At 33.1% G+C, this 25,250-nt stretch overlaps 1 protein-coding gene across 1 annotated transcript in view; it reads left to right on the forward strand.

The window, feature by feature from the left end:
* The window catches only part of LOC132543122 (leucine-rich repeat-containing protein 49-like), an 82,782-nt gene that overhangs the window by 37,668 nt on the left and 19,864 nt on the right, over nt 1-25,250 (forward strand). The window contains exons 11-16 of the mRNA XM_060206584.1: nt 14,267-14,414; nt 20,795-20,878; nt 21,571-21,582; nt 23,494-23,687; nt 24,208-24,381; nt 24,706-24,922. Of these exons, the coding sequence (XP_060062567.1) occupies nt 14,267-14,414; nt 20,795-20,878; nt 21,571-21,582; nt 23,494-23,687; nt 24,208-24,381; nt 24,706-24,922 (829 nt within the window). The remainder of the gene's footprint in view (nt 1-14,266; nt 14,415-20,794; nt 20,879-21,570; nt 21,583-23,493; nt 23,688-24,207; nt 24,382-24,705; nt 24,923-25,250) is intronic.

The raw sequence follows: 25,250 nt of genomic DNA on the forward strand, positions 1-25,250 counted from the left end.
AGTATGAAGCACTATTGACCTGTCACACATTTTACCATCATATTAGGAAAAAAAATTAATTTAAAAATATTGTAAAAGGACGAACATTATCAGATAAACAGAAATCAATACTAAACAAAGGTTTAAATAAAGACAAATCTGCAAGGACCACTTGAGTATGACGTCATCACAATATCAATGTTTCCTCATGTTTTGTTTGATTATCTATAGGAAGTGAACATTTGTACGTCATTGCTTGAATTACTCAGAAACACGATTCATAATTTTTTTCTAGTTGTTAGCCAAAGTTAAAAATGGATTTTAAATTAAAAGTGAGATTATACACTGAATTTACATGTTTGTTTTGCCTGTAAAATAGGTAACTAAATGGGTATTTTACTGCATTAAGTACTTGTTGTACACAGATGTAAGGGAAGTAATTCTGTCAGGCATGTCTGGCCCAGGAAACATTTACATCTATGTAGTTGTAGACACCTTAAAAACAATATCTTTGTTACTGACATCACTGTGAGATAATGTAGATGTCCTTGTTACTGTTTCTGATTAATTACACTGCCTGATATTTTAACAATTTTTTTTTACGGGACCATTTTTTTCATTGATTAAAGTCTTCTAACATTGTCTGGGATTTTAAGTCTAAATAAGGTAATTTTATCTCTTATTATTTAGCTGAAAACAAAAAATGATAATATTATCTCAGAACTGAGCTTAAATATTATTGTAGATAAAGACATGACAGGCTGAAATAATGCTTAATTGACTTTTAACCTTTAATTCATGAATCTAATTTAGTAAAGTGAAGTTATCTGTGTGAAATCACTTGGTCAATGCACTTGGTTGTCCATAGCAGAAACTCTGGTGATTAAGTTACATCATGAACCTCTGAATAGCTTTTAGACATTATAGGTCAAGATTGAAAGGTCAAACAAGTGGATCAATGTCTCATTACAGGACAATAAAATTGTATTTATTGATAATTCTACTGAACAGACAGAGGTGGGCATAATGGTTACCTAAAGTGTACTCGGCTTCATGGTGAATTATAAATATTGATTTTTCTTTTTTTTTTAATCAACTTTTCTTTACTTCTTCAATAATACCAAACGTTGTATTGCCAAAACCTGTTGGTGACCTGTCAAAACCTCAGTTTGCTTTAATCTTTTGTTCTTCTGACTGAGCTTTTGTGCTTCTGACTGAGCTTTTGTGAAGCTTCTCAGATGTGCTTTAGAATTAGGTCACTGTGTTCCCCATGTCAAGGTCAACAGAAAAATTTTGTATGGACTGCAACTTCTGCAAAATTAAAGATATGTGGATGAAACTTAAAACTTGCTACGTCACCAAAAAGCATTGTACAGAAATAGGCCATTGCAACATTTACCTCAAGTTCAAAGGTCAAATAAGGGCAAATTTTCAGTGTAATTGATTTGTTCTTTAACTTTTGAACCGTTTGAAATACTGGAAATATACGAATAGGAGACATTTTGAAGTTCACTGCTTTTTAATATGGTCACTGTGACCTACAAAATGTCCCTGTTTCTACAATAAAAGTAGTAGTCTTTTGACACACTTTAACATCATTGGAAGTAAAGTTGACCAGGTCAAGGTCACCAAGTAAGAGACCAAAGTCATACTTCAGATGCTTTACTAGTGAATATTTTTTTAGATGGTGTGAAGTAAACTAGAGCATATTTAGATAAGTATGCACTTGATCAAAGGTCAAGTCAATGGTAAATATTTCACGATATTATCCAGCAAAGTTGACAGAGATGTGTTGAATACAACTGGTCAGGGTCTCCAGGTCAGAGGTCACTTTCTTGAAGACTTTGGTAAAAACATTGTATATTTTACTGGTGAGAATTACATCATGATGATAATATGAAGAAGAGTAGACAATAAGCAAATAAGGAAGTGCAGGATCTGCATGTTTTGTAAAACAACTGATTCAAATCTGCTACCTTAGATTTGAAATGTACTGGTAATTGTAAATCCATGATTATAATGCTTGCTAATGTATTGTTATGGTATTAGTGGATTTCTGAGTTTGATATCCTTGATGAATCTGCTATGTAAAGGCCGGTTTATATTACACCAATATTGTAAGTCTGAGGTATAGGACCCTAAGACAGGTGATTGTACTCATACATTTGGTATTGAACTGATTGTCATCATCCAATCGAGGCAGTGATATTTGATATGACAGACGTTTACAGGGGTCTTTTTTTTAAAGGCATAGAGATTAACACACACATTTACCACCTGTTTCACGGCCCAGGGGATCATCTGACCTCAAATCTATCATTTAAATATTTTTGTATTGTTTAAAACACAGATAAGTTTCGGCTGTAATGAACTTTTATTAATTAATTCTGTATTAAGGTTTAGTTTTGATACTGGAGTATAAAATGTTTGTCCTTGGTGGTAACATCTTTGTGTGTGTACATTGTACTACATGTTTTTACGGTAGTCTGTCTGTCTACATTGAAGTCTTTTAAAAAATACATAAGTCCAGTATAGCAATTATTACATTTTTAGTTCTCCTGAGACAAAGTCTAATGGTGACCTAATGCAATTACTTTCATCCGGCGTCATGTGTCCATAAACAATTTAACACTGTCGACTTTTTCTCAAAAACCCCCTGTTCCAATCTCAAAGAAATTTTGCAGAAACCTTCCCTGGCCTAAGATGAACTAAAATTGTGAATTAAACAGTCCCCACCCCCAGGGGCCTGAGGGGCGGGGCCATAAGTAGTCAAATTAACTTGGATTTCAAAAATCTTCTTTCCAAGACCTAGATATGGTGGAATCAAATACTCGTCATGCATAGAAGCATCTTAAGGTGTTTTACCAAAATTGTGAATTTCATGGCCAGGGAAGCCAGAAATGATGGGGCTAGACTCTGTAAGAGTATAGAGAAGTACTTGACTCTAAGAGACTCGGAAGGTTCTAGAGAAATGACTTGACTCTGACACTGACTCACAGAGCAGCTAGCATACTACAAAGGACAAACTTGACTTCAGGGTAACCAATGAGAAGACTCTGGACTCTGAAACATTACAGATCAGTGACTTGACTCATGAAAGAAGCTTGACCCCCATATACGCACATCCAATATAGTAAAATTTATGAATGACATGTGTAAAACAAGTGATAATGAGATTTTCAAATTGGGGGATAAAATTCCCCAGGAATTTAAAAGCCAAAACGAGCGAGTAAATGTGCTTACGAGTGAGTGCCCCCAATTTATTTTTACGTAGAGATCGGTTGTTGATTGTCAAGGTTTCTATCCATCCAGAAAAACAAATTAAAAATGAAAAAATATTGGTGGATAATATCCATCCCCTGAGATATGCACAAGCTGTAAAATCTAGTTGTTAAATGAGTGATTGTTAGCTAGTGAAAGAAATATTATTAAATTGACCTTTAATTCATATGCTTAGCTTGATGTCAATAAGAGGATGGTTAAAGGAATTAAATAGCCACCATAAAAATCGTGTCGAAGAATTTTTTTTTAAATTCTGTTACAAATCATCAAAAGTTTTCTGTTGACATACAGTCTCAAGAGCAGTTGTTACCTTGAATCTTGGTATAATTTAGACCCTCGTTTTTTTTCTGCATTTTTTTTTCTGTTTGAACGTAAAGAAACTTGAGATTTATATGTGGATCATGTTAGGATTGAAAGGAGTTTGAATTGATTTTTTTGGTAACGTATTTCTAGATTTTTTTTTTAATGTATATAAATCACATTATACTATAAAGGACATATATTTATAGAGAGATCATAGGTGGTGTTGTAAAGCAGGGCTATGGCGTAAATAATCTTGCACACAAGCGGTCACAGTCAATAGCCACCACTGTATAAATGTCATTGAATTACACTTCATACCGCAGATACAGTTTAATTCAACCTATACATTTATTATATCGGACTAAAACATCCAGACTTCTCAGCATTGAAAATCATGTTTTATTGAACAGGATCAGTCAATTAGGATTTCACTTGAGGAGTTTATATGATGTGGATTACAGACTGTATCTGCAGGTGCAAAAATGACACCAGGAACAAGAATTTGGAATATTGATAAGTTGTAAAATATTTACTGCAATATTTGATTGCAAAGATATTAACAGTGCTATTGTTTACATCTGGCGAGAAATCACTCTGTAAACCAGTTTTGAAGAAGACAATTTATGAAAGACTTTTGACAGTTCAGCTTTCCAGGTGTAGAATAATCAACAATTATAGATATCAAACGATTTATGTGACACAGATTGTGTTAAGGTTGTCGTTGCCCATTTAAATTGACTAATTTGAAGCTAAGACAAGTATAAAGGCATACAAAGAACTGTTTCAGAACCAGTTTTTATCTGGCAATTTAAATAAATCAAATGGTCATTATACATGACAGTTTTAAACTTTGGTCGATAAATTGTCTCCTCAGAAAATTGATCTGACCTAAAACATAGAAATTTGTGCAAAGGAGTTTAGCTCTAAATGTGGATAATACTTCCATATGATGATAATCCAGCCCTACAAGAATGTCTAATCTATGTATAGGATTTTTGGTTTCTGTCTGGATGCCAATTCTGTATGAGGATTTTTAGCCCTGTCTGGATACCGATTCTGTATGAGGATTTTTAGCCCTGTCTGGATACCGATTCTGTATGAGGATTTTTAGCCCTGTCTGGATACCGATTCTGTATGAGGATATTTAGCCCTGTCTGGATACCGATTCTGTATGAGGATTTTTAGCCCTGTCTGGATACCGATTCTGTATGAGGATATTTAGCCCTGTCTGGATACCGATTCTGTATGAGGATACCGACTCTGTATGAGGATATTTAGCCCTGTCTGGATACTGACTCTGTATGAGGATATTTAGCCCTGTCTGGATACCGACTCTGTATGAGGATTTTTAGCCCTGTCTGGATACTAATTCTGTATGAGGATATTTAGCCCTGTCTGGATACCGATTCTGTATGAGGATATTTAGCCCTGTCTGGATACCGATTCTGTATTAGGATTTTCTGCCCTGTCTGGATACCGACTCTGTATGAGGATTTTTAGCTCTGTCTGGATACCGATTCTGTATGAGGGATATTGAACTCTGTCTGAATGCCAATTCTGTATGAGGGATATTGAACTCTGTCTGGATGCCAATTCTGTATGACAGAATTTTAGCCCTGTTGTATACCACTTTTGTATGACAGAATTTTAGCCCTGTATGGATACTGATTCTGTATGAGGGACTCTATCCCAGAAGGTTATTGAGTCTGTGTGAGGGATTTTAGCCCACAAGGATATTAGTACTTCTATGAGTGATTTTTCAGTCAATGAGGATGATTCCATTTGTATAAGGGATTTGATCCCACTGGTATACAGATTCTTTAGGAGGGATTTTATCGTAATGAGGGTATCAAATTTGTACAAGGGAATTTGTAGAAGGGATTTTTGTCGGTCCAAGAAGATTATTGATTTAGTATGTTGGACCATGGTTTTGTACAAAAAGTTCTGAATTTTTAAGGATAATTCCTATGGTAATGATCAGTGTTTTAAAACATTGGACTGGCATTGCTGTGTTACCATGCCGTAGAGTATTGTCTTATCCAAACTTATTGTTTACACTTCATAGTAAATGAACTAATTGGAAATGTGGTGTATTTGTTTATGATTATCTCTGATCCTACACAGATAAATAGCTGCTGGACGCATCAGTGGACTAAATTGACCAATTCAGAGGTCAGTTATATGGAACAACACTTAACTGATGGGGATAAAAGCTTCATTGTGTTGAAGTCTTTATTCTGTGTTCAGAATTTATCGGGGAAACAATTTTGTCATTACACTGACACAATGATCACCTTTCAGTGTTTTGTTAGCTTTCTAACGCTTTCTTGAAAATGCTGAAATGATCCTAACTCTTGCTTGTCTGGAAATTGAATTTTGCAACAAATCTCAACTAATATGGATTAAAGCTCATACTTATTTTGCCTATTTTCTGATCACACTCATCAGAACTATTATGGGATAAAAAAAGAGTGTAAAAACCGACGTACCTGACTTTTCATCCATTAGTTTTACCCTCAGTGACTTAACTAATGGCAATTTAAAGCTCCTGTAATACATGGAGCCATTAGAAGATTATTGATCAGTGTCACACATCTGTTTGAAATGGATAGGATATTACATTAGGTGATCATAGATAAATGTATTGAGATGCTTCAAAACCGGGATAATGTGTACATTGAAAATGTAAAGAGTATCATGGATATCAACTTTATTTTCCACACTTTGTGTTCTCCAAATTATTCAACACACTTTGTGTTCAACTTTCAATGGTTGTATTAACATTGATTTAACACAATGGATCCAAAGCAACTGCCAACTGGATTGGAGAAAAATAAGAAATATTTCCAACTCAAATTTCATCGTATTGCTGATATGTAAGTACATAATTTAGACATTGTTTATTTTCCTGTCTTACAGAAGCTAAGTAAATAAATAAATAGATCTTCCAACTTAATTAAATGTGATTTTAGGGAATATTGCAGAAACCTGTTTTTCTCCAGAATGTTTTGTGACTATTCTGAACATTCTTTGGTAGTGTTAGGGTTACCAGGAACTGATCTGACTGTAACACCTAGATATTTTATCTTTGGTGGAAATTCTTAAATGGTTGACAAATATATTGTATAACATTTTTTAAAAGAATTTATTTTTCCCCTTAAAAGTTGTCATATGTATACTATTATTGAAACACTAATTTGATTTATATGTTTTGAAAAGTTTCGGGGTGTTGTTTGGTCGGCTTTGAGACAATGAGGTGTTGTTTATAGCTGCTTATATATATGGGGTGTAATAAATCCTGGACTAGATTGCTAGGTAAATATAGTCGTTATGTAAGTAATAGCTCCTGGTCCTGTTCGACCCAAAACCATTAAACACCAAAATAAGTGCTGATTCAAGATTGTTTTGGAATAAAATACAAGCTTCCATGCATCAACAAAATATAAAATTGAAAGCTACTTGATCCATGGCCTATATAGATGTAATTATGCAATAAATAGGCTGTTGTGCTAAGGCCTGTGAAGTACCTGTAATTTAATTAATCTTCACGGTCAATTTTTATTACATTATTTCCACATTGAAACTGTCAAACTATTGAAAAGTAAATTGAAATAACTTTTTTTTTCCAAAGCAATTTAAAACATGAGTTTTCAAACAAGTGTACAGTCAATAGGTTTATTTGTTGTGCAAATACAGAGAGAGATAAAATCATTATTTTTATGTTTTTATTCAGATAATATTATCACCTTAATCAACATACATAGACCAGTCCACATCAATAGAATGGATGTTCCATTAGTAGAAAAGAGGGGAGCAGATAGTGATAGATTTTATCAGATTGGCATCAGAGGAATTTGTTACCTCACAGTAAGATTGAAGACTGGAGATGCAAGTGTTTACTTTGTAATTTTATTGATATTTTCTTTTCTTGGGTAGATTTCAAACTTAGTATCGATTACTATAGGTTTGGCTATCTTGTCAACTGAAAATCTCAATAAACTTAACACTTATCAACACTGACAGTAACAAATGTCATGGAATGAATTTGGATTTTCTTCAAGTTTGATAAAAAAAAAATGTTTAAATGATAGTTATCTCTTACTTTTGAAACAAGAAAAACTAATGTTTGAAATTGTTTTACATTTCAAAGCATAAATGCTTTATTACAATTTTGTTAGTGCCAGATATAGCAATTTATAAATTTGATAAAAATAATATATTATCATTGCAGCGATGATATAAGAAATAACATATAAGAAATTTATCATTAGTGATGATACACAATGCATAGTTTTTCCAGTATTGATATAACACTCAGAGTTTTGACCAATCAAAGTGGTGGTTTGTAGCCACTGCATTGTAATTCACCAATCAAAGTGGTGCTTTCTAGTCACTGCATTATAATTTACTGATTTCTTGGACTTTTTTAACACAGGTTTATTTTCTGATCAGAAAAATGATAATTGAAAATTTGATGTTATCCATGTCCTGTGAAATGTATGTTTCACTAGTATGACAGCATATATCTTTTTATTTCACTCGGGATTTGCATTCATGAACATGAATGATATTCAGTCATACTCATAAAAGATATACAATATTAATGGTGCATTAAATATCTTCTATATATTGTTTGAGAATTTTTCGTTCAGTAGTAGACTCAAAAGCAATAATTCATATTAGTATTACGATATTCATATTCTAATCACATACACTGATGTCCATTTGTGTTCCACCATTCGTGTCTGTTCTACGTTTCCCAGATATAGAATTATAGTGTAGGTATTTATGCTATCTTCAATATAATGTGTTTGTTTACTGAAACACAGATTTAATATAATTCGGGCCATACTTGATATGTTGGACACATATATGGTCAGATACATTGAACATCATAGGGTCAGTTTACTGAAGATTTTGTAGGAGTAGAGATCTACTTTACTAAAGGTAAATTTTACATGTGTTTACAAATGTTCTTAAATCTCATGTCATGTCTGATGTTTACAAATTTTCTATTGTATAGTCCTCATGCAGACATTAAAAGATTTAAAACATAAGCAAAACTTATTTTATGCTAGATTTTACTGCATCTTCATTTTTGTTCTGAAGGGTTGGGGACTGTGTTAATTGAATTCTGTATTAAAGTCCATGTTTCTTACTTATATGTTTTAATGCTAGTTGATAGCTTTTAATCTTTTTTATTAAATTTGAAAATTTTTTGTTTAGAGTGATAGAGCCTTTTTTGTTTTTGTGATAGAGCCTCCAAATTTAATCATTTGTATATTACTTATGATACCTTAAATGGCAAATTGGAAAAAATGGGAGGGGCCCCCCTGATAGTATATAACATAACCTGGCAAATTGAGAGGAAAAAGTGGTTGACATACAATGGTGTATTACATATGATAGTTTGAGAGTATATGACATACAATGGTATATTACATATGATAGTTTGAGAGTATATGACATACAATGGTATATTACTCACGATAGTTTGAGTATATGGAGTATATTACATATGATAGTTTGAGGGACATACAATGGTGTATTTATATGACGGTATATTAAATATGTATATGACATAGTATATTGTTTCTGATAGTATATAACATGACATGGTATATTACATATGGTAGTTTGAGAGTATATGACATACAATGGTGTATTACTTATAGTAGTTTGATGGTATATGACATAAGATAGTATATTACATAATGGTGTATTACATATGATAGTTTGAGAGTATATGACATACAATGGTGTATTACTTATAGTAGTTTGATGGTATATGACATACAATGGTGTATTACTTATGATAGCTTGATGGTATATGACATACAATGGTGTATTACTCACGATAGTTTGATGAACAACAACACATCAATTAGGGTCAGTTTTATCGAAAATGAAGGTAATTGATTGTCAGTTGATGAAATATTCCACAAAACTTTCCATATTTTAATCAAAATTCTTTAAATTTTGTTCTAATTTATTAAGAATGAAAACTTAATCATGTATATGCAATAAGCTTCAAAGGTTAATAACAGGGCTTGGAATAATGGTCATTAAAATTTTATGTGATCCTCAAAGAAGTATATAATAAGTGCCATTAGGAATTTTACTTTATGAAATATTTCACCTTTAATTCATTCAATTATCCATCTCTCTGTTATTATATATATGTATAGAGAGCTGTAAGCCCAGATCTTTAATCACGATAGAATTATTTGACAAAGACTTGAATCATATTGACAAAATCCTTATACCACTGTGTATAAAAGATTTGTGGAGCCATGAATTTAATGTTCATTAAGTTCTGTCCTTACAGTCAATTTTTTTTTCAATTTCTTGAAAAAAAAAGAATTCAAATGAATGAAGATCTAATGGTTCAAGAGAAGTTTATTAAACCTAGGTATGCCATTGTCAACTTAATAAATACATTAAAAATGATAATTGACACAAATTAGTTGAATATTTTGTATGGATATTTATATTATATTTTTGAAATCTGATGGTTTGGAAAATGTACTGGTATGTAAAGTGTGTTTTTCAGCTTATGTAAAAGTTAATATGAAGATTGCACAGCAGTGTTGGGCTTGTAACAACAAACGATTGCAACTTTTCAACTGCAACAAGTTTATTGGCCTGCTGGTTATTTTGTTTAGTGTTTTTAAGGAGATCGACATTAATGCCGCTATTGAATGGTCTCTAATATTTGGCCAAGCTTCTCAATACACAGACAAACGTTTCCACTTTGTGCCTGTGTTGGAATTAAGCGGATACTTATTGTGTATCTTGGTTCCTATTGAACACTTGACCATCTGTTATGTCAACATTTCTCCTGGTTATTTGCTACGTTGCGAATATTTACTTTGATAGAAATTTTAAAAAATAACACGATAGACTTATCGAATGTCCACCAGGTTGATAGAAAGTCTGATCGTTTTCTATCAACGTAAAATCAGAGTTCCACTTGAAACTTGGGAAATGTTCAAGTGGATGCCCTTCAAGGAAGAGATCTTACCGCTAAAAATAGTAAAAGAATATATTTTTAAACGTGGCTTGTGTCAAGGATATCAAAATGTGACTGTAAGATTATGACTGATGAAATACCGTTTATGGTGACAGCGGGTTTGTATCAGAATTGATAGGTTGTTGAAGTGGTGTTTGAAGTTTTTACTTTATGTCACTGAAAGGAATGATTGGAAGTTTCATGGTTGGACACATGTAATTAGACCACAGCAAATATATCAAGGATACAATTTGTCCTGGATATAAAACCTTCAATGTCTGTACATAGCAAGGCTACACTATACAAAACAACACACAGACTTTCTGAGCTGTCCTTCATTGATTTTGGAGTTGAATTGGACGTCATGCTCAGTTTTTTACACTTCATTTAATTGGCAATAATCTGGAATCCTTGAAATATTAATTGGCATATCAAGTACCGCAAGACTTTTAATAAAATTAGTTCAATATATCAATAAATTATTTGTGGACACAAATTGTGTTTATAAAACTCCACCAGGTGTCATTTACAAAATGTATGAATTAATCATGACTGGTGACGGATGGAGGAAATGATACAAGAGAAATTCTGGATGTCTAAACCAGATGTGGATTTCTTTATTGTTTCCGTAAAATTGAAAAAGAACAGGAAATTGGATATTTTTTATTTGGTACTTTCTACAGTGTGTGGAATTATTGTGTATCAATGGTTGTTACTCCGTTTTCATAATTGATGTAAAAGGTGTGATTTTCTGTGATTATTGTAAAATGATTTCAACAATCATCACCAACAACGATGGTTACATTTACAGGGGCTTGTCAAACCCATGTTAATGGACGATCAGGATTAACTAAAAGGAAGGAATGGTTTTCTTTATTGGATTTTTAGATGATTGAAGGCCGACATTGTTAGTTTTTATGTTGACATTATTTCTAAAATAACGGCCCTTCTGTCAAGTGACAATCTCGTAGGATTTTACGTGCCTGAAATTGTTTGAGAAGTATCATAGGAAAGCTGTCAAGGCGCTAGATACAGCTTGGTCGATGTCTCAAATTGAATTTCTTAAACCTGATGTCGTGTTGAAAACAATGTGGTATTTCAGACAACTTGTATGTAAACCTGTCAGATAAATCATTGGCAAGGATTAATTTGATCAGTAAATCTGGCGGGTAGGAATGAATTTTTTATCACTGACAGAACACATCAAAAGTTTGAATTTGTAACAGTGCTTTCTTCAAACATATTCATCTTTTTGTGAAGTGATAAACAAATAGAACATTTGCATGATATCTGTATTATTTTTTAAAGAAGAACTTTAATCCTTGGTAATGGATATGTTTTGTCGGCTTCCGATTGAGAAATGCACCATATCTTGATTGCTAAGGATATTCCTGGAACTATTGGATGGTTGATATACCTGTATTATATAAGTCAATAAGATTATTGACAGTGGAATGATATCGGCAGTGACAGAAAAATCTTGTACGATTTAAACCACAGTGGAGATATTATGACATCATTGTTTGACAAGTAAATCTTTCCTTGTTAAGACTCTGACTTAGTCGTTTGTGCAAATATTCTTGAATCGAATTTAAACACTCCAAAGTAAGAGTGATCTTCCCAGATGTATGAGGTGCATGTATAACAAGGTGCAATATTGGCCTCAGATTTCACCATTTGAGTTAAAATGGATATTTTATGCATAGAGGACTTTCTCCAGAGTTGATGAACGAAATTGAAAATGTTAAGTAAATGCAAAAATTTATCGGTACCAGTGACTTTTAATTTAGATATGGAAATATCTTTTTTAAGATACTGAGTTACGATACACAGCATGATGCATTGAAAAAGAAGATTTCATGAAGTCTAAAGGTGTATGCTAGATACGAGGTGAATTTGGTGAAAGCATTGCCTGCAGTGAAAAGCATTTTGATGTTTGTTTGTATGTTTGTAATGGTTGGTAAATATTTGTAAACAAACATACATAATAGGATTTAAAGTGTTCATTTCACTTAAAGTAAACAGCTGGATACTTCACTCATCTAAAAGTGGACTACTGGGTATTTTCAGGTGTGTCCAGAATACAGTGTAAAACATGATCCTTAGATTGCTCGTTTTGTGAGAAATTGGAATAACTAGCAATCATGCAATATATATGTTCTGTTGGGACTTTGAAGGCAATTGAAGTGACTGTCATCTTTAATTCAAACATTTTTGGTGAATTCGCTCTGAAATTGAATTTGATATAAAAATTCATTTCAGATTTACTTAACTAAGGAGGCAAACTTTTATCAGTGACATATATTGGAGTTTTTGACATTGATGGGTCATCTGAATTTTGACGTCAATTTCACTTGAAGATTATTTATAAAATGTTCCAGGATGTAGTTATGATATAAGAGAAATTGAATTTAAGTTAATAATATTTGTATTCGAGTGTCAGGAACTATCACTATTTTGTGAGCTTGACTGGATTATGATAAAGAACAATGTGGCATTACCGAAAATATCGCCACAGGTTGAAGGATTGCCGCTCTTCCGAATAGTAAGTTGTTATATTTATGCAGCAATAATGTCATGTCTCTTAATAAGCCCACCCGTGTGTATTGTTGTTTATTTTGTTAACTACATTATGTAAGTCCTGGAGTAATCTCACTCCGTACTTTGAATTACAGTTGATGAGCCAAGGCGTGTTATAAAGCTTATACAAAAGACACACACCAACTTTCAATACAAATTTATTATGAGTCACAGTATGGTTGTCAATTAAGGAAGTAAAGTGCATCAATCAGCTGTTTTATTGTTTTATAATTAGTCAGTGAGGCCACGGGTCGAAAGTATGGAATCAAAATTATTTAATACAAATGTCTATATAAAGATGTTGAGTTGTATATGCCGTATATTCTACCAGTTATAACTGGATGTAAATGACCTTTCAGTATTGGATACATGATCTTGAAGACACTTCGATTACATGTGTATGTCCTTGGTTTTGTGTTTTCAACAAACATGTTTTTAAATTTAAATATTTTCAATTTAAATATGCTTTAAAATGTACAGGTATTTATGAAATCTTAAAATCTTGTTTGAACTTGAATTCTGTTAATCATTTTTCCCATTGGTTTTGATATTGGTTGCTGGTCATTGGTCTAACAAGTTTATTTGAGAGATATAGAAACTTGTAATATTTACTGGATATGCTTTGATGGCTGTTTAGATATTGGATATTATCATCATTGTAATAAACACACTTCTTTTTTCAGTACGTGTTGAAATGGAGAAAATATGTAAAGTTGTATACTTTTCTGTCCCAAACATATCTGTCATCCCTCACTTATGTTGACAAAATATCATCCCTCATCTCTCACTTTGATTTACAATTGTGTATATTTGATATGCTGAATTTTGACTCCAGAATCAGCATGAAAATTTATTAATTTTTGCTACTAGTTGTTTGTGTCATTGTCAGTTATATCTAAGTCTTTTATCAATTCTTGGATGGACTAAAATGTCCCTGGTGGCTGTTTGTTGGGGGTCGGGGGAGGGATCATAAACCAAGCAAACAAGGTATCATGGTCCGGTAAAAATTTGCATCAGTTTTGCAAAACTTAATACAGATTTGTCTCTGGAAGATTTAATAGCTGAAATTTCTGCTTAAAAATTTCATAATATCATTTTTATGTTTTACAGTTTCGAGGATATCGCATGTCTTGGCGACTCCAACAGCCTGTCAGAGATCACTCTCGATGGCAACCCTATCACCCAGGAACAATACTACAAACAGATCGTCCTCCGGCACATGCAACAGCTCAAACAGCTTGACATGAAGCGTGTGACGGTCAGTCAAACATTTTGATTTTCTATTTAGAGTTTCATGCATTTTGTCAGAGAAGATCTTTGACCTGTGTTTTGAAATAATTTTTTTTTAAATCTGATGTGTAGAAAACTGGTGGTAATCAGTCATTATTGTAGATAACTCCAGCACAATTCAAAGGAGCAATAGTACTTACACAAATCACCAGTATGAAAGGTAGCATATAGCCTTAAGTCAATAAAAAATAACATATAATGTTTACAATAGCATTCATCCTTAAAGAAGATGACTTTAATTCTATTGAAATTGAAAATAAGTAAGGTAGCATATAGCCTTAAGTTCAGTGCAAACTACAATTATATTATGTAAGGAACCAGGAGTTCAAAGATAGTTAACATTTTATGTAAGGTGTTAAAGGTCATGAAATTTTCCACAATATATTGAATAAGATAATTTTGTTCACTTTTTGATTAATAATGTATTACTGATGTTCTGATTTTCATTGTCGTCCAATTGTAAAACATGAAATAAAATGAATATTTATGATATAGAATTTCAATATGATAATTTTAATCCCCAACAGTATTGGCACAAATACAGGTAAACAAAAAGCTGAACGACAGAGTATCAAAACAAGACTGCTTACTGTATATGTTACACTTGACATAGTGTTTTTAACCATGCATTTAAAATATTCAAATTGCACACATTACACCAGAATTTTTAATCTTCTTAAAACCAATTATAGTTACATTACATGAAGTACCCTATCAGTTTCTAAAAACAACAGCTATGGGAAGTGTTCATTGTGACACTCTGTTTCTAAATGATGAAAACAAATGTTATATTTAGCATTTCCATATGTAACTGTTGAAATTTAACATTTAACACAAAAAAGAGAAGAAAAAAAATGAAACCAACAGTGATCATTCTCAATGGCTCTGGTAATCATAGCAAAACATAAGGTACATCATCCAAATGCTGAAAAGGGAGGTAACTCAAAACATCTATAAACAGTTACACTACATGTTGAAAACTATGGACAAAACTCAAAATCCTAACGGATGCAGTTTTGGTAACATCTATAACATCCAATATGTTATCCATTTATTTCCTTTTACAGGAGTCGGTTAACATCAAAGTATGATAGTCAGGTCATTATGGCACAAAGGCACAAATAATGTGTCATATTTAAGGAATAACGAGCACTGATTATGAAGTTGTAATTAAGGATTATGAAGAGTATAATGTATGTTACAAGGAAAGGCTATTGAGCAGAGCATCATGTCAGTATTTTGGAATGTAAATTTCCCAGTTTTTATTTGACAAACACAGAAAAATCAAATATAGATTGATTATTTGTAATATTTTAATGTTTCACAGGATCTTTAAGCAGGTAAAAAAATAAATGAAGAAGAAGCCAAAAATTTGGTGTGTAATTTGATATAAAACAGCTGGAAATATACATCATATATATACCTTAATCAGGTGTGACAGCATTTAGGATTTCAGTACTTCATTGAGATGTAGAAAAGATGTGAAATGGTCATATTATTGTATTTATGAATTACATGTTGAGGATTTTGACAAAAATTTGTCGTTGTTGTATTAAGGTGCTGGTGTAGAATATAGACACATTAATTCATTAACAAGTTAGAACTAAAGTTATGGGATGGTGTCAGTTCACATTAGTGTAGTAATTAATTTTGTAATTACAGTCAACTTTGTTATCTCCAAATGATTGTGAAGAAAAAGTTATTTAAGATTATTGAGTAACAAACTCGGTATTGAAGTTTAAATGATTTATTATGAGTGAAAAAGGTTAGTTGTTTTGTAGTATCAAACAATTTTTTAGGAATCAATGAAAGGCAAAGAAAGTTCAAAGAAATGTTAAATCTTATATACTCTCATGTGGTTCAATTTTCTTAGTTTTTTTAACTACTATTTCACCTAAATTTAAGAATGAATATAGCTCTAGAAATCTATTTATAATAATTTTGATAGTTCGTGGACATATGAATTCATTATTACTGAAATGAATTCATGGAATAAGCATACCAACAAAATTAGTGAAAATAAAACGCTCATGTAAATGAATGATTCTACAGTATTGTGAATCAGATGCAGTGAATTTGATTTCACCAAAAAGGTTTCAGCCTCAAGTACATATCTAGATGATATATAAGTTTAATTGATTTTAATCTGACTTTTACTGCACTTTGAAGTAATTATTTAATCTTTTTGTGAAAAATTTGCCAAACAAGAACCAGTTTTGATGTACAGCTGATTCTCAGAGATCATGGATAGTTGTGTACACAGAAAACATTTCATTTCAGGATGTCTAATTTTATTTTTAAAAAAAGCTAGCTTTCTCAAGCTGAGATAGATATAACTTTCTGAGTTAAATGCAGCATTTGATTCCTGAAAGTTTTATTATAACAAAGATTGACTGTAATTACTCTGTCTTGAAAACAAATTGTCAACTACCAGTTCTCTTGATTAATAGTACAATGATCTAGTAATTTGGGATGGTATAACTTCATCTAAGAATTGGTGGATGGAATTTAACATGTTTGTGACTTGTTTGAGTTCTTGTTATGGCAGGGGTGAGGTATGTAGCTTTTCTACTGGTCCTAAATTTGATTGTATTTTATAGAAACCAAAGTGTTAGGATCTACACCTGCTTGTTTAATGACAAGAAATGATTGGCTGGATTAAAAAGTCACATGACCAACAATGTCATGTTTTCTTCATTCTAACATTATATATCAGAGGAGTAGATTGTAGATTCTACTGAATCAGGCTGTAGATCCTTCAGACCAATCAAATTTCAGCAAACTTTGCAACATCATGTATGTCTTGTAGGCTCAGATTACCAACAAAGGTCAAGGTCAGAAATAGTAATTGAAATATGTGTTCATTTCTATATCAGTCTCATTGCACAACTTAAGAACAAATTAATCTGGTTTTACTGGTAGTCTGTTTAGACAGCTTTAACTTGTGGTCAGTAAAGACGGACTTTACTTATGAATGGTTAAGACAGATGGGAGTCATTTAAAACAGGTTCTGTTGGGAGTCATTTATGACAAGTTTTTACTGGGATTCATTTGTCGGGAGTCGGTCAAGATGGGTTCTACCGGGAATTGGTTAAGGCAGTTTTACTATTGTTAATGAAAACAGTTGCTTTAGACAGGTTTTACTGTTTGTTGCTTAAGACAGATTTTATAGGGAGTTAGTTAAGACAGGTTTACTGGTAGTAAGTTAAGACAGATTTTACTGTTGGTAATGAAGACAGGGTTACTGGCAGCAAGTTAAGACAGATTTCATTGGGAGTTAGTTAAGACAGGTTTACTGGCAGTAAGTTAAGACAGATTTCATTGGGAGTTAGTTAAGACAGGTTTACTGGCAGTAAGTTAAGACAGATTTCATTGGGAGTTAGTTAAGACAGGTTTACTGGTAGTAAGTTAAGACAGATTTTACTGTTGGTAATGAAGACAGGGTTACTGGCAGCAAGTTAAGACAGATTTCATTGGGAGTTAGTTAAGACAGGTTTACTGGCAGTAAGTTAAGGCAGATTTCATTGGGAGTTAGTTAAGACAGGTTTACTGGCAGTAAGTTAAGACAGATTTCATTGGGAGTTAGTTAAGACAGGTTTACTGGCAGTAAGTTAAGGCAGATTTTACTGTTGGTTGGTTTAGACAGGTTTCACTAGTCATTGCGTACTACAGGTGTTCTTTGAGGTCAGTTTAGACAGGTGAAATGTGTAGATGGTTAAGAAAGGTTCACTAGAGTCGCTTTAGACAGATGAAATGTGTAGATGGTTAAGAAAGGTTCACTAGAGTCGGTTTAGACAGGTGAAATGTGTAGATGGTTAAGAAAGGTTCACTAGAGTCGCTTTAGACAGATGAAATGTGTAGATGGTTAAGAAAGGTTCACTAGAGTCAGTTTAGACAGGTGAAATGTGTAATTAAGATAGGTTCACTAGAGTCAGTTTAGACAGGTGAAATGTGTAATTAAGATAGGTTCACTAGAGTCAGTTTAGACAGGTGAAATATGTAGATGGTTAAGATAGGTTCCTTAGAGTCGTATTAGACAGGTGTATAAAGACATTAAAATGATGAGGTATGTGACTTTGCTTTACCCACAGGCATCTTATTGCGTGTTTCCAAAGGTAGCGACCCACACAGTGATCCCCAGCGGCTACCATCATCCCGAACCCTTGTCCTCACTCCCCTACCCTTCCGCCCCGCTGGGGAACATCCTCCCCCTCAGGGGACGGGTAATATATAACTTTGTCTGTTGCTGTGGATAATTCAACTTACCTGGATCTTAGCTTGAACTGACCGCTGTGTAGCGATAACTTTACCACCATCTTAGCTTAACAGACTGCTAAGTGACTATTTAATCAAGATATTACTAAGGTTTCAAAATTGTGATTTTAGTTAACATATTATTTGATTTAAACTTAAGGAAAACAAAACATTTTTGAATTTTAGAGTAATGAATTGGGAAAAATGTTTTTGGAAGTCCCTAGAAACAAAATTTTGAATCTTATACTGGAATTCAAATTTTTTAAAAATCATACCTTAATGTTTCCCCCTCCCCTCCAAAATATTAGAAGTATGAAGCTGACTGTTAATATGAATATGAATTGATAATGTTTTCATATTTGCTTGAGTATTATTGTGTTCCAATACCCTACCTTTACTAGAACTTGATTACCTTGGCCTAATACCCATGCTTTCTTCTCCACTATACATATCATATATTGTTGTATGTACAGGTTTTGTGATGCAGTTTGCTCAGATAAGGATGTTAATTAGACATGACAGCATTTAACATTACTGGCTTCGTATGATTGAAGGCCTCACCCTGGTTCTTGTATTTTCACCTGTTCACATTTTGTGAAACAATTGTTATGTACAAAAGTCTTCAGTTGTATTTGTTAAGATTGTAAAGCCCAATATTTTTAACTTATCATAATTTTTAAAACTCAAAAAAAAAAAAAAAAATTCTTTTATCTTTTTTATCATAATTAGTTGTCTTCAATGAATTAGCTACAGAATAAAGCTAATATTTCTGATTATAATTCTTCCAGGGTTAGGCCTTCAGTTTCAAATAAAAACAAAATTGTAGAGTTATACTGACTGCTGTGCTGTAATAGCCTTTCCTAATCGAGATAAATAACAACTGTGTGTTTATTGCTCTGCCGTGTATGTAGGCATGTCAATGAAATGTCTGACCATGTTCATGCCTGATTTTTTTTTTGAAATCATAAAGACAGAAATAAGTTTGTCAGTTTACTCATTAAGTATCTAAGATATTTACCTAAATAGCTGATAATCAATGACAGGACATTAACTTTGAATCAATCTTTTTTTCCTCATTTTTTAGAAATTTTTTGTCTGTTTTAAATACTTAAATCATATTCTATACCTGTATTACTCAGCACAGTTATGATCCCATAGATAGAAAAAGTTTGATTTAAGCAAGCTGAAATTTCAAAAAGTGTAGAATATAAAGAATCTTGAAATATCTGTTAAGCAAATTAATGGAATCAGGCTGGAGGATTTTACTGGGAAGGGTCATTTATATTCCTGAAATCAGTTTTAAACTGCAGAAGTTAACTGAATGACATTAAAGTAGACACAGGTGTTTTATATAGCAAATTATGTGAAGTTGATATATATTTATATGTGGCTGTGTCGGTCTGGCCCTGCCTTTGTATTGTGTTAAAGCCTGTTAAATCTATTGAGCTATCGGCTCATGTTAGTCGGTTAATGATCGGCCAATGACACCCGAAACTGTAATATTAGATCAGCATATTCATTATAAATGTATTCTCTCATAGAGCGATCGTATATTTCTGGACAGGGTCTCCAGCGGGTGGTAGTTTGACTACCAGACATGTGTCAGGATATTGGGATATATTCAATATTTACCAAAGACTTAGAGACTATGTGATGTTCTTATCGTAATGAACTTGATAAGAATTTTAATCTCTGTCACTATTTTGACAAATTTGGACACAGGATTTCTGTTCTGGACCAGGCCAGACTTGCAATACCATGTACCTAACAATTACCTCGTCTGCGCCTGTTAATTTGACTTCCTGCATGTTGCAGCGCAATCTCAAAGGGAAGCTCCTCTTGAACCTACAGTGCAAACGGGTAGCTAGTGAACAGGTGTTTTGTAAATAGTTGTGCCACAGAGCATGATAAATACTTAGATACGTAGAATTTGTTGCTAATATTTTTGTTTGTTTACAATGTTTCTTGAAATTATCATTCAATAAAATGTTTTAACATGTGTATAAGACTAAGCCTGTGATTAACTATTTCAGATATTTTTATGATTCATAATTAGATTAATTAAATTCATCTGTGATTTTTTTTTTTTTTTAGGAGGAGGAGCGACGGATTGCACTGGTGATGGCGAGAAAGGAGGAGGAGAAAAAACGGGAAGGAAGCAAGGCAGCAGTGTTGAAGGTAGTTTCCTCACCCATAGTCCAGAGTGCTCCTCCTATCACGGTAGGCATACACACTTACTGATCCGCAGGGTCGCGCTGTATCCGTAACAAGCATGGCTGTACCTGGCTCATCAGCATGGTGTGATTATAGATCATAGCACTAACGATAGCCCTCACTTTGTTTTCATTTTTATTTTAGACACTTAATGTGTAACTCAAAGCATTATAATTGAAAAGAAAGTAAAATGCTCTGCTAAATTACAAATGTTTTCCTTATACCTCAGTTGTGTTTTATAGTGAAAAGATTGCCATAGTTTTTAAATTGGATGTGACATCTTTATTTTGTCCAATGTATATTGAAGGAAAATGGGATCACTTTAGAATTTGATATCAGCCTAATAGAATGGTACATTCAGGTGAAAATGAAATATTTTGGTTTTCTAATCAACAGAAAAGTATAATCCATATCATATGACAGTTAAGTCATGGATTTTTTAATCATTAAGTACTCAATGGCTTATCTAATTAAAAACTTCAAAAATTTGTCTCATTAGTTTGGTATGAAATGGATTTTAAACAAAACTTTGAATGAAACTTCATATGAAATAGAAACTTGTCCAAGTTTAAGTAAAACATCAGTGTATTGTAATTCTGATCCCCAACATTACACTTATTTGAATATCAATTGGGTTTTTAATGTTTGTTTTTCAGATACCTTATTTGGTAAATTTATTAACATTTATGATATATTTTTATATAATTGTGTAGAAAAATTCATCTTCATTTTATTTCCCCCCACCCATATTTATAATGTTGTGGTTTTGCTGAATTATTACTCATTGGATTTCGTTTGGTTTCAAGTCTGTAAGTTTACATCATTTGTTAAACATTTATTTTCAAATTTTAAATATAAACCTTGTACTCTGGATTTTATCAATATTCTTTTTGAACCTACATTTATCTCTATTTTGGTGATCATTTTCTTACAACTTTTAGATAAGAAATTAATATTGTAGAACTCGGAAGATTTCTTTTACTAATACTTCTGAACTATTTTCACTAATTTAAGTTACACTGCCAATTAACCAGGCCAGTCTAGATTTGGTTGTTGGTTACACCAGAGTTACTTCCCTTTGACTGTAACTTCTCTGATACTTGTTTATTGGTTTAAATAATTTTGATTATTTTGGAAATGATTTCATTTATAGATGTCGATTTGTGAGGAATTAATTTTCACCAAATTGAATAATTTCTATTTGTTTTTTTACTGTAAAAAGCAATTCTAACTCTTTGTGTTAAACAATACAAAGAAAAAGAGATTCAACTTCAGGTTTAATATATACAGGATTGTATAAGCCCTCCACAAATGGATTCCTTCGAAATACCAGTCCAGTTAAAAAAAGGAACTAAAAGTTGAAGATAAGGATGATTAGACAACATCCATTGGAAGATATCAACAAACTTTAATAGCTGACATGCTTCTGCATACAAAGTATGCTGTCTTCAGGACAATGTAGCAATTCAAAACTTAGGACTTGTGTAGTAGTGGAGATATCACTACTACTATATAAATCTTTGAGTTGAAGTTGATATAATTATGATTTAATTTACTTCATGATTATCAAAGTTTCAAAGAAATATATAGAAGATGATGAATATGGTATTCCAAAGATACAGAATCTGAGGTCAGAGTTACGGAATGGAAAATGGACATGATACGGAGAATCCACACATATCTGCTGACCTTTCATTGGACAACCCTTCCAATTAGCATAAATATGTAATAAAAGCAGATATATCTCTCAAATCTGATCAATTGTGGAAAGGCTTCAACTGCCTGACCACTTGGGGTTCCCTGGGCAATCCGGTTTCCTCCTAAAGTAAGACCCCTCCTACATACTGTCATCTTGGCCAGCAAGAGTGATTAGTAGAAGTTGGTAAAATTTGTTCGTGTTAAGTCATGAAAGTTCATATTTAAGTTTATATCTTAGGATAACCCCAGTGAAATTGGCGTCATTGTAAGTTGATGAGATTTCAGGGGAAATCTCTATAAAATAACCATTGCATCTCCTAAAACACAGACTGGAAATAGGTAATGGTGAATAGAATGATGTCTAGCTACAGAGTGAGATTGCATAGTTTATGCTTTGCTTTGTTTATTGACCTGTCGAGACAGTGTCATCTTGTAGCAGCTGATGGCTATAACCACACTGAACAACATACTGGAGGCCCATCACATGCCATGTAGAGCAACTCGGTAAAAGTGTCTTGTCTAAGTACACCATCACTGACAAACACTAACCAACCCCATTTAGGGATCAAACTACAAAACCACAAACCTTTACCAAAGGTTAAAATCACTACCCCCATGGAATTGATGGTTGTCATGACTGGCTCTCAGCTCTACATGAACATACCATATTTACAATGAATTGAACATTTTATTTTGAGCTAAAAAAATTAAGTCTCCAATTTTTGGTGATTTCCAAGAAAATGGTGAAATGATAAAAAATTGAAATCTTTGTTAAGTAAAAAGAATATGACATGCTTCGACCTTAATAATTCTTTCATATTTTCATAAACACAATGTAAAGCTAGGAAATATAACACAATACATATATTTACACATTTAAGGAGAAGAAGAGAATCGCCATTAACAATGCGAAAAGACAGTGGGAGGTGATGCAGGGTACCATGATGAACAGAACGGGCAAGATGGTAAAAATGCCAGACATCTATGCCAACCACGTGGGATCTGTCCCTAACTCGGATCTCGTCCAACCCATGACCTTCAGTGAGGAAAACCTTGACCTTGAATCTGTACATAGGTAAGTTCAACTGTTTATAATCAGGTGCCAATCAGCTTGAGGAGGACAAGGGCAGAACAGAAAGTAAAGAAGAAAAAAAAAACTTATCAAAATGTTTTAGGATTCAACGTGCCAATCAGTCGGGATAGGGATTGCTGGAGGAGGGTATTAGGATGTAATTTAGCAGTTTCATTAGGTGAGACAAATGGCTAGTCACTTACCTGAGGATTCCTAGGGGAGGGAACATTAAAAAGGGTGAATAGTACAATTATGCAGCTAGTCATTTAGTCAGGGAAGATAGTGGTAGAAATGTGATGTAGGAAATGATAGGGGAAATTGATGAACATTAGCCAATTTATTCCAAAACAGAAAGAAAATATCGCAGAAAAACAAAATTTCTAACGAAGTTGGGTGGGGGAATATGCTGGATAGCTTATTCTAAAAGCAAAAAAATATTAGATAATATTGAAATACGCATGTTTGATGTATCGAACGCCCTTAATGAAGTAGATGTTGTATCCAATTTGCTTTTTTACTCCAGTGAGAAGTACAGTAGTAGAGGTGGTAGTCGACCTAGTAGTGCACAGAGTAGCAACATCAACGATGGCACGGAGGGCAACAAGGACCGGCCTCGCACTAGTACAAACAGTGCAAACAGTGTCAAGAAAGCAGACCCTCAGAAGTGTGGCCAACTCAAGGAGACAATCATATTTGGGTACAGATTCTTTATCTCAGCACAAATTCAATTGCTATCCAGATCTTTTCAGACTTCAGAGAAACAGCTTAGTTTATTATCTTGAATATATAATCCTGTTGATATGGTAGAACATGCTCAATTATCATCGTTTAATAAGACCAGGCTTTTCTGTACATGCTCAATTATCATCGTTTAATAAGACCAGGCTTTTCTGTACAATAAGATAAGTTTTTATGGGATGAATATTTACACACTTTTTGAAATATCTATTATACTAATTTGAGTGAAATTATTTTTAAGAAATTGGAAAAGTTTAATGATTTTGTGATATTTTTTGTTTAGGCAAGGGGACACAAACCAGGGTGGAGGATTAAATAACCTGGCTGACCTGGAAGGGGACACCCTGACTTTATATGGGACAAAGTCTCTTGAGGGGCTGGACAGGAATTGGGGCATGCAAGCTGCAGCTGCTATTACTCACATATATTTCAAGTTCATAGATTTCGATGAGATCGTAAAACATCTTCACAAAGTACGGACACGTTTCCCTGGTGTACAGGTAAGCTGGCGGGGGGAGACCTTGATTGTTGAAGTCTGGTTTTCAAAATGTTTCTTTAATACAAAATTCCTTGACCTAGGTGATTGAGGTTTTGTGTAGTCAACAACCAGGGTCATTTTGATGCTGGATCTCATTGTAGTAGCTGGTGATTTGCCTTATATCATCTAAAGACAAGGTCCGAGAACACAACCTGTAGTAGCTGGTGATTTGTCTTATATCATCTAAAGACAAGATCTGAGAACACAACCTGTAGTAGCTGGTGATTTGCCTTATATCATCTAAAGACAAGGTCCGAGAACACAACCTGTAGTAGGTGGTGATTTACCTT

The sequence above is a fragment of the Ylistrum balloti genome, unplaced genomic scaffold, assembly GCF_031769215.1.
Source record: "Ylistrum balloti isolate Yb309-2 unplaced genomic scaffold, AGI_CSIRO_Ybal_v1 Utg369740, whole genome shotgun sequence".
Classification (NCBI taxonomy): domain Eukaryota; kingdom Metazoa; phylum Mollusca; class Bivalvia; order Pectinida; family Pectinidae; genus Ylistrum; species Ylistrum balloti.